This window comes from Salvelinus alpinus, chromosome 34 (genome assembly GCF_045679555.1).
Source record: "Salvelinus alpinus chromosome 34, SLU_Salpinus.1, whole genome shotgun sequence".
Classification (NCBI taxonomy): domain Eukaryota; kingdom Metazoa; phylum Chordata; class Actinopteri; order Salmoniformes; family Salmonidae; genus Salvelinus; species Salvelinus alpinus.
Genome location: NC_092119.1, coordinates 17,257,450 through 17,268,382, shown reverse-complemented (window position 1 = coordinate 17,268,382; position 10,933 = coordinate 17,257,450). Strand labels below are relative to the sequence as shown.

At 45.3% G+C, this 10,933-nt stretch overlaps 1 protein-coding gene across 1 annotated transcript in view; it reads right to left on the bottom strand.

Moving 5' to 3' along the window:
* LOC139563592 (nuclear factor 7, brain-like) overlaps nt 1-5,671 on the bottom strand; it is a 13,528-nt gene extending 7,857 nt beyond the window's left edge. Inside the window, exon 1 of the mRNA XM_071382380.1 lies at nt 5,111-5,671. Within this exon, the coding sequence (XP_071238481.1) occupies nt 5,111-5,515 (405 nt within the window). The 5' untranslated portion in view covers nt 5,516-5,671. The remainder of the gene's footprint in view (nt 1-5,110) is intronic.
* Nucleotides 5,672-10,933: the final 5,262 nt, after the last annotated feature.

Here is a 10,933-nt window from a genome sequence, read left to right as displayed (position 1 = left end):
TTTTACCTAAATTAGGGATGTCCTCTTCGCCGGCTTCATTTTCAGAGTCAGAAAGAGTCCGCGTGGCATGATCGTCTTCATTACAACCTTTTCCCACTGATCTTCGTTGATAGCGCTTGATAAATTCAGGGCATCAATATTGAGAGCATTAGCAACACTTTTGCAGTTCTCCACGATATCTTTTTTTTAAAAAGACACTGTAGCAAGGATTATCGACACATACTGAGCAGCAGCTCGTGTTACAGACAGAAACAGAGTAATCCAAACTCATCTCTCAGCATATCCAGATCACCCATTATCTCAGTCATCATGGCCATCCAGAAAGGTTCCTGACCTTTTTCCGTGTTTTTTTTTTTTTTTTTACCTTTATTTAACTGGGCAAGTCAGTTAAAGAATAAATTATTTCAATGACGGCCCAGGAACAGTGGGTTAACTGCCTTGTTCAGGTGCAGAACAACACCTTTTTAACTTGCCTGCTCGGGGATTCAATCTTGCAACCTTTCGGTTACTAGTCCAACGCTTTAACCACTAGGATGCCTGCCACTCAGGTTAAACCTACATGGCTCATAATTTTATTTATTTTTTACAATTTTATCCCCAATTTTCGTGGTATCCAATCGCTAGTAATTACTATCTTGTCTCATCGCTACAACTCCCGTACGGGCTCGGGAGAGATGAAGGTCGAAAGCCATGCGTCCTCCGAAGCACAACCCAACCAAGCCACACTGCTTCTTAACACAGCGCGCCTCCAACCCGGAAGCCAGCCGCACCAATGTGTCGGAGGAAACACTGTGTACCTGGCCCCCTTGGTTAGCGCGCACTGCGCCCGGCCCGCCACAGGAGTCGCTGGAGCGCGATGAGACAAGGATATCCCTACCGGCCAAACCCTCCCTAACCCGGACGACGCTATGCCAATTGTGCGTCGCCCCACGGACCTCCCGGTCGCGGCCGGGTACGACAGAGCCTGGGCGCAAACCCAGAGACTCTGGTGGCGCAGCTAGCACTGCGATACAGTGCCCTAGACCACTGTGCCACCCGGGAGGCCCCATGGCTCATAATTTAACAATTGTATTCGTGTTTACAGACTGCACACAAGTTTGTTATTAAGGCAAATTAAAGTTCACATGTTCCAGAAGGCATTTCTGCCAAAGACACATTTTGATTTAAAAAAAATATACGTTCAAATGTCTTCTCCTGTGAAGTGGTGACGTGCAACATACGCATAGCTTCTTGAAATGGGTTGCATATAAAAATGGAAATTACAGACTTTAGAAGCCTTTTTAAACCATGAATATACTACAAGTTTGCATTTCCTGCAGTACAGGAAAATTCTCAGCAACAAAATAGTGACCAAATTTAGATCCTACATCTGTAGGGCAGCAGTATCTAAGGTGCAAGGTAGAGTAGTGGGTGGTAGTCGGCTAGTAACAGTGACTAAGGTTCAGGGCAGGGTTCTGGGTGGAGGCCGGCTAGTGGTGACTATTTAATTAACCGTCTGATGGCCTGGAAATGGAAGCTGTTTTTCAGTCTCTGATTCCCAGCTTTGATGCACCTGTACTGTCTCCACCTTCTAGATGGTAGCGGGGTTAACAAGCCATGGCTCGGGTGGCTGAGTTCCTTGATGAACTTCTTGGCCTTCCTTTGACACCAGGTGCTGCAGATGTTCTGGAGAGCTGACAGTGTGCCTCCGGTGATGCGCTAGGCCGACCGCACCACACTCTGGAGAGCCCTGCGGTTAGTGACAGTGCAATTGATGTACCAAGCAGTGATACAACCAGTCAGGATGCTCTATGGTGAATCTGTAGACGTTTGTGAGGGTATTAGTGACCAAGACAGAATTGTTGCTGTGTTGCTATGGTGACCAGTGAACTGAGATAAGGCGGGGCTTTACCTAGCAAAGACTTGTAGATGACCTGGAGCCAGTGGGTTTGGCGACGAGTATGAAGCGAGGGCCAGCCAACAAGAGCGTACAGGTCGCAGTGGTGGGTAGTATATGGGGCTTTGGTGACAAAACGGATGGCACTGTGATAGACTGCATCCAATTTGTTGATTAGAGTGTTTGAGGCTATTTTGTAAATGACATCGCCGAAGTCGAGGATCGGTAGGGTTGTCAGTTTTACGAGGGTATGTTTGGCAGCATGAGTGAATGGACCATTTCAGGTTGTCAGTGTACCACAGGGGTGTGTGCTTAGTCCCCTCCTGTACTCTCTGTTCACCCACGACCGTGTGGTCACACACACGACTCCAACACCATCATCAAGTTTTGTGACTAACCGATGTTGGTAGACCTGAGACAGTTATCACGCTATTAATGTTTTTTTTTTTTACTGTAATCATCAACACATAATGTAATAATTATTACAACATGTGCTGAAACATTATGCGTTCAGCATATTTATTATATTATTGACATTTATTAGATTATAAATGCAAAAAGTATTACATTATTAGCAGCTATTACACTGTTGGCATTTCATTACATTATCAGTTGTTACAGGATGTCTTCTGTCTCCTTTGGCTAGCTAGCTAAACAAGTTCGTGAGCACCATTTTTATCCATTATCTGAGCCAATCACAGCAAGCCAGTGTAACAGTTATCTTGCTACCAACCTGGGCTTGAACCAGGGACCCTCTGAACACATCAACAACAGTCACCCACGAAGCCTTGTTACCTATCGCTCTAAAAAAAAAACAGCAGCCCGTGCAGAGCAAGGGAAACAACTACTTCAAGGTCTCTGAGAGAGTGACGTCGCCGAGTGAAACGGTTCTAGCGCACACCGCTAACTAGCTAGCCATTTTACACCGGTTACACTCACCCCCCTTCGACCTTCTTCTCCGCAGCAACCAGCGATCCAGGTTGACAGCATCAATGTAACAGTGTTGCTTCCCTCCCTCTCCTCACCCCAACTTGGTCTTGAACCAATTAGCATAATACAACATTCTCCATAAAATCTGTCTGTTTAAGCGAGAGATATCTGTTTGCATGAACTGAGCTGTGTCTCAATCCACTGCCTCCACCAATGTTTGACCTTCCACATCTGCGGTGGAATCAGAATCACCTTTATTCACCAAGTATACAGTCAGAATATTACTTGGTGATATGGAGCTGCCTGAGAGACAACATTTAGAGACAGAATACAGACAATGAATTTTTTTTTTTTTTTTACATACATTATATACAACTAGGTAGAGTAAGCATAGAGCTATAAGAGAATGAGCAGATATACAAATGTACAGTGGGTATACGGTTGATATACAGTGGGTATACGGTTGATTTACAGTGGGTATACGGTTGATTTACAGTGGGTATACGGTTGTTATACAGTGGGTATACGGTTGATTTACAGTGGGTATACGGTTGATATACAGTGGGTATACGGTTGATATACAGTGGGTATACGGTTGATTTACAGTGGGTATACGGTTGATATACAGTGGGTATACGGTTGATTTACAGTGGGTATACGGTTGATATACAGTGGGTATACGGTTGATATACAGTGGGTATACGGTTGATATACAGTGGGTATACGGTTGATTTACATTTACAGTATCAGTAAGAATATATCGAAATGCAGAAAGATGGACAGAGTGCAATGCAGTATAGTGTAGCTTTTTTGTCTACAGTTCAGAGATGGCTTGATGCGATGTGCAGTTTATGGGCCAGATCCCCTCAGCAGCCTCCTATGGGCCAGGTGGCGAGGTGGTCAGGTGGCCAGGTGGCCAGGTGGTGAGGGCCACAACCCGGGGGGGGAGAAACGCTTCAGGTGGTGGGACGTTTGATCATGAGTGACCTGAACCGCCTGCCAGAGGTGAATTTTTGGAGGATGGTGTGACCGGGATGGTAGGGGTTTCCTGCATGCTTCCTTGCCATGGAGTTAATTAACGTGACAAAATGCGGAAAAAGTAAAGGGGTCCGAATACTTCCAAAGGTGCTGTAGATCCATTCATGGAGGGCAGATGTCATCGTGTGTCCCTCTCTGCAGACCGGACAAAGCGTTGCAGTTTGCCACTGCGGTGGACAGACGCAGACCCAAACCAGACGGTGATTTAGGAGGTGAGGATGGACTCAACGATGAGCTTCAGCGGTGTTTGTCAGACCTGGGAGACATCCCAAATATCGGTCTTCTCACGAAAACATCTGTAGCGTCTGTAGGCCTACAAACTCTATGGAAAGATGATCCTTCGCTACACGACCCCCACAAGCGCCACTGGACTTGTCTAAAGTAGGAACCGCCAATCTGCCAACTTCTGTCTGTAGCGTCCGAACATTTTGGGCTACATAATAATATGACCCCTCTATGGAAAGGTGAGATTCTCACAAACTCATGCATGTTGTTTGTTTTGCCCACAAGCCTCACAAGACTCGTCTGAAGGTAGCCCAGTACCAGTTAAAAAAATGAATGGATGTACAGTGCCTTCAGAAGTATTCAGACCGCTGGACTTTTTACATATTTTGTTAAGTTATAGCCTTGACTCTAAAATCGATTTTTTTTTTTTATCACATAATACCCCATATTGACAAAGCAAAAACTTTGCTATGAGACTCGAAATTGAGCTCAAGTGCATCCTGTTTCCATTTGGAAAGGCCCACACCTGTCTATATAAGGTCCCACAGTTTCTAAAAACCTGTTTTCACTTTGTCATTCTGGGGTATTTTGTGTAGATCGATGAGATTTTTAAAATAATTTAATACATTTTAGAACAAGGCTGTAATGTAAAAAAAAAAAAGTGGAAAAATGCAATGGGTCTGAATACTTTTTCCAAGTGCACTGTATGAATCTGTTATTCATTGTGTTTCTATGGGCTAATAGCAGTAAGACTAAATTCAATGTTTCATCAAATCATTTTTGTATGTTTATTTTATACCTAAAGGGGGTCCTAAAATTCGGAATCAAATAGCCTAGACTCTAGGTGGTTTTAGTATAATCCTGAAAACTACCCACAGACAGTAGTACATGTACGGAATCTAACATAGCTCCAAACAAGATATTTCTGGTGAACTGCAGTGGATTCATATTCCCGAAATGTTATCACTTTTGCCAAATGACAGGAAAGCAGTTTCAGCATGACTCATGTCAATCTAAAGCAAGTTAAACAGGTTCTCTTACCTTGTGATCCTGTGCAGCCTCATCTATTGGGACACAGTCATGATATTTATGTTTCTTTGAGGCCTGGCACACAAAGCAGATGGACTGTTTATCCTCCAGACAGAAGAGCTTGAGATTCTCATTGTGCAGACTGCAGAGCACCTCAGGTCCTGCTGAATCTCTCTGACTTCTCTGCTGTAAGAAGGACTCACACAGGTTCTTTAAGACCCGGTTACAGGGAGGTTCAGTCTTTGAGGATCTTCTCCTGCAGAATGGGCATTCCTGAGATCCCGTCTGTTTCCAGAAGTTCTGCAGACAGGTTTTACAGAAGCTGTGGCTACATGACAGAATGACTGGATCAACGAAGGTTTCACAGCACACAGGACAAGATAAATCCTCTTCTGGGAAACATGAGCTGGAAGCCATTTTATAATTTCTTGTCACTCCTTCTTCCTAATGTTGTCTTGTATCTGAAGAATAAATTCTCTCTGATCCATTAACTTCAGTCCCAGTGTGAGGTTGTGGCCTAGAGAGTGAGCCCCAGAGTGATCCGCACTTCACCCTCAACAGGTGGAGAACAGAGTGACAGGAAATCAGGTGACTGGTATTTTCCCTATGTGTGCATGTATGGGAGGGTATGGGTGTGTCTGAGTCTGACAACAGAGTGAGATGGTGGGAGATAACGTTCTCTCTTCAGGTGGACGAGTGTAGCAGGGAGAGTAAAGAGTTGTTCTGAGAGAGAGAAAGACAGAGAGAAGAGAAAGAGAGAGAGAGAGAGAGAGAGAGAGAGAGAAAGAAAGAAAGAAAGAAAGAAAGAAAGAAAGAAAGAAAGAAAGAAAGAAAGAAAGAAAGAAAGAAAGAAAGAAAGAAAGAAAGAGGTTAGCAGCGACACTGTGAAGCAGATAGGGAAAATACCGGTTCTGAGAGAGAGCGAGAGTTTAGCAGCGACACTGTGAAGCAGATAGGGAAGATACCGGTTCTGAGAGAAAGAGAGAGAGATAGAGAGAGAGAGAGAGAGAGAAAGAGCGAGAGAAAAAGAGAGCAAGAGATAGAGAGAGAGAGCAAGCGATAGAGAGAGCAAGAGATAGAGAGAGAGAGCAAGAGAGATAGAGATAGAGAGAGAGAGAGAGAGAGAGAGAGAGAGAGAGAGAGAGAGAGAGAGAGAGAGAGAGAGAGAGAGAGAGAGAGAGAGAGAGAGAGAGAAAGAAAGAAAGAAAGAAAGAAAGAAAGAGAGAGCAAGAGATAGAAAGAGCAAGAGAGAGAGAGAGAGAAAGAGAGAGAGAGAGAGAGAGAGAAAGGGAGAGAGAGAGAGAGAGGGAAAGCCAGAGAAAGAGTGTAGCAGTGACATGGTAGCAGGTCCACCAGAGGTCCATCACGTGTATCTGGCACAGCTGATTAATGAGATCCCATTGACTCTGCTCATTTATATTCAGGAAACACATCTACATCTATGTTCATACACACACACACACCTCTCTTCCTGGCCTGATCCTAGAGAGCCAAGCTGAAATGCACTTGGCCTGCTGTTGGGTGTTGGTGGCTGAAAGACACAATGACACCGAACACTGCCAGAGCAGCATGCATCCTTCCTTGCCTTGCCTCCAGTCCTACCATGCCTAACCTCAACATCTGGACAAACCCTTGTCTCGCCTCCAGTCCTACCATGCCTAACCTCAACATCTGGACAAACCCTTGTCTCGCCTCCAGTCCTACCATGCCTAACCTCAACATCTGGACAAACCCCTGTCTTGCCTCCAGTCCTACCATGCCTAACCTCAACATCTGGACAAACCCCTGTCTTGCCTCCAGTCCTACCATGCTTAACCTCAACATCTGGACAAACCCCTGTCTTGCCTCCAGTTTGATAAAATAAAGGAAACCTTAAGACAGTGTGACCAAGAGGTGTGTATGGTTTTAGGTGGGGACTGGAACTGTACAGTAGATTTTACTGTTGATCGTACCGCTGAAGAGCCTCATCTGCGGTCAGCCACTTTCCTGTCTGGTCTATTAACTGAGTTTGAGCTTTCTGATGTGTGGAGAGGAAGGAATGCAACAGTTAGGCAGTACACATGGTTAAATGTTAATGAAGGTGGTGTCAGTGCAGCAAGGTTAGACAGGTTGTATGTATCTGATCACTACTGTAGTAGGGTTGGAAGGTCAGACAGGTTGTATGTATCTGATCACTACTGTAGCAGGGTTGGAAGGTTAGACAGGTTGTATGTATCTGATCACTACTGTAGCAGGGTTGGAAGGTTAGACAGGTTGTATGTATCTGATCACTACTGTAGTAGGGTTGGAAGGTTAGACAGGTTGTATGTATCTGATCACTACTGTAGCAGGGTTGGAAGGTTAGACAGGTTGTATGTATCTGATCACTACTGTAGTAGGGTTGGAAGGTTAGACAGGTTGTATTTATCTGATCACTACTGTAGTAGGGTTGGAAGGTTAGACAGGTTGTATGTATCTGATCACTACTGTAGCAGGGTTGGAAGGTTAGACAGGTTGTATGTATCTGATCACTACTGTAGCAGGGTTGGAAGGTTAGACAGGTTGTATGTATCTGATCACTACTGTAGTAGGGTTGGAAGGTTAGACAGGTTGTATGTATCTGATCACTACTGTAGCAGGGTTGGAAGGTTAGACAGGTTGTATGTATCTGATCACTACTGTAGTAGGGCTGGAAGGTTAGACAGGTTGGTATGTATCTCATCACTACTGTAGTAGGGTTGGAAGGTGAGACAGGTTGTATGTATCTGAGCACTACTGTCGTAGGGTTGGAAGGTTAGACAGGTTGTATGTATCTGATCACTACTGTAGTAGGGTTGGAAGGTTAGACAGGTTGGTATGTATCTGATCACTACTGTAGTAGGGTTGGAAGGTTAGACAGGTTGTATGTATCTGATCACTACTGTAGTAGGGTTGGAAGGTTAGACAGGTTGTATGTATCTGATCTGTAGTAGGGTTGGAAGGTTAGACAGGTTGTATGTATCTGATCACTACTGTAGTAGGGTTGGAAGGTTAGACAGGTTGTATGTATCTGATCACTACTTTTGAAGAGCCTCTTTTTCACAATCTGCCTATTGAAAAGAGGACAGCTGACCTCCAATGGAGGATAATACATGGATCCATAACCAGCAACATGCATCTGGTACATCTGGATCCTACTGTTGGGGAGGGGTGTCCATTCTGTGCTGAGTCTGAAACTCTGACACGTCTGTTCTGACAGTGTCCCAGGTTGGTCAGGATGATTGACCTGATCACTTCTTGGTTCTCAGCTTTGGGAGACGTTTTCTCTTCCCAACGGTTTATATTTGGGCTAAAGTACAGGTTATTCGGGGACAGCCTATTACAAACTGGTTAACCATATTGATCTGTGTATGAGTATTAGGGTATTCAGAGTCTGTTGTGTTTAGTTACTGTGGAGGAGGATTTGGTGGTGTGTTTAGTTACTGTGGAGGGGGATTTGGTGGTGTGTTTAGTTACTGTGGAGGGGGATTTGGTGTTGTGTTTAGTTAGTGTGGAGGAGGATTTGGTGGTGTGATTAGTTACTGTGGAGGAGGATTTGATGGTGTGATTAGTTACTGTGGAGGGGGATTTGGTGTTGTGTTTAGTTAGTGTGGAGGAGGATTTGGTGTTGTGTTTAGTTACTGTGGAGGAGGATTTGATGGTGTGATTAGTTACTGTGGAGGGGGATTTGGTGTTGTGTTTAGTTAGTGTGGAGGAGGATTTGGTGTTGTGTTTAGTTACTGTGGAGGAGGATTTGGTGGTGTGATTAGTTACTGTGGAGGAGGATTTGATGGTGTGATTAGTTAGTGTGGAGGGGGATTTGGTGTTGTGTTTTTAATTGATGTGTAACTATGGTTTTGTATGAGTTTTTATTGTGTTGTGGGTTCCCAGACTTAATAAAGATGATTTAAAACTCCGCCGCCGCAGCCTCCTGAAAATGAGACGTCAGCTGGATTAGATAGGTACTGTATTTGATTCTTCAACTGATGGATTTTACAACACAAACAAGTGTGTGTGAGTGAGAGAGAGTAATTGAGTGTGTGTATACGTCTCTCTGCATCGCACAGATCCAGTAATCGGGTACTTCGATTACAAAAACAAATGAATCTGCCGTCGTCGTAAATTTCTTCTAAACACGGTATGTCCAGTCCTGTGATCGACGGGAACAAAAGGAGCGCAGGCCAAACCTCATCTGGAGCACCAGTCCTGGTTCCTGCTCATCAGGCACAAAATAAAATGAAACGCTTATTTTTGTTTTCCGTTAGAAAACATTTTGCTACGTTGGGCACTAATTAATACCACCCGAATTTACAATAGCACGGTCATTCTGGAGCTGGTTAAAAGTCTAATCTAATTACTAGCAGGGGTAATATTCAATTGGAATGCAACCTATCCCCTTCCTCTCTATTGCAGGTGGAAGTGGATTTGGGAGGAAAAGGGATTATGGGACAGGACTTGCTTAATGGGGGGGGGGGGGGGGGTGTAAGTGTGTCTTCCGGAGAAATTTCGGTGGGCCTTGTTGACCAATACAGTGATGTTAATCTTAATGGAGTTTGGAGATAAGAGAGAGGGAAGAGGGAGAGAGAAAGAGAGACAGAGAGGAAAGAGAGAGGGGGAGGTAGAAAGAGAAAGAGAGGGAGAGAGAGAGGAGGGAGAAAGAGAGAGAGAAAGGGAGGAGGGAGTGAAAAAGAGAGAGAGAGAGAGAGAGAGAGAGAGAGGAACGAAAGAGAGAGATAACGGAGAACGAGGAGACTGGGACTGACACAGAAGCATTTCAGGAGAGGAGGGAGGATAGGGGAGGAGAGGAGATCAGGGAAGAGAGGAGGGGGGGGGAATGAGGGAAGAAAATAGAGGGGAGGAGAGGAGGGAAGGGAGGAGAGGGAGGAGAGGAGATCAGGGAAGAGAGGAGGGGGGGAGGAAAGGAGGGAAGAAAAGAAAGGAAAGAAGAGTAGAAAACAGAACAGTTCAACCATAAGTCTCTGTTGTAAGAAGCAGCCAATTTTCCACAGCTGGTTTTATATTCTCTATCCCTGGAGAGCACAGTCATTCAGCACAGTCATATAAAACCACTGTCCTCCAGCCAAGATCTGGCACACTGTCCCCTATAAAACCACTGTCCTCCAGCCAAGCTCTGGCACAATGTCCCCTATAAAACCACTGTCCTCCAGCCAAGCTCTGGCACAATGTCCCCTATAAAACACCTGTCCTCCAGCCAAGATCTGGCACACTGTCCCCTATAAAACCACTGTCCTCCAGCCAAGCTCTGGCACACTGTCCCCTATAAAACCACTGTCCTCCAGCCAAGCTCTGGCACACTGTCCCCTATAAAACCACTGTCCTCCAGCCAAGCTCTGGCACAATGTCCCCTATAAAACCACTGTCCTCCAGCCAAGCTCTGGCACAATGTCCCCTATAAAACCACTGTCCTCCAGCCAAGATCTGGCACACTGTCCCCTATAAAACCACTGTCCTCCAGCCAAGCTCTGGCACAATGTCCCCTATAAAACCACTGTCCTCCAGCCAAGCTCTGGCACACTGTCCCCTATAAAACCACTGTCCTCCAGCCAAGCTCTGGCACAATGACCCCTATAAAACCACTGTCCTCCAGCCAAGCTCTGGCACACTGTCCCCTATAAAACCACTGTCCTCGAGCCAAGATCTGGCACACTGTCTGCTATAAAACCACTGTCCTCCAGCCAAGCTCTGGCACACTGTCCCCTATAAACACCTGTCCTCCAGCCAAGCTCTGGCACACTGTCCCCTATAAAACCACTCTCCTCCAGCCAAGCTCTGACACACTGTCCCCTATAAAACCACTGTCCTCCAGCCAAGCTCTGG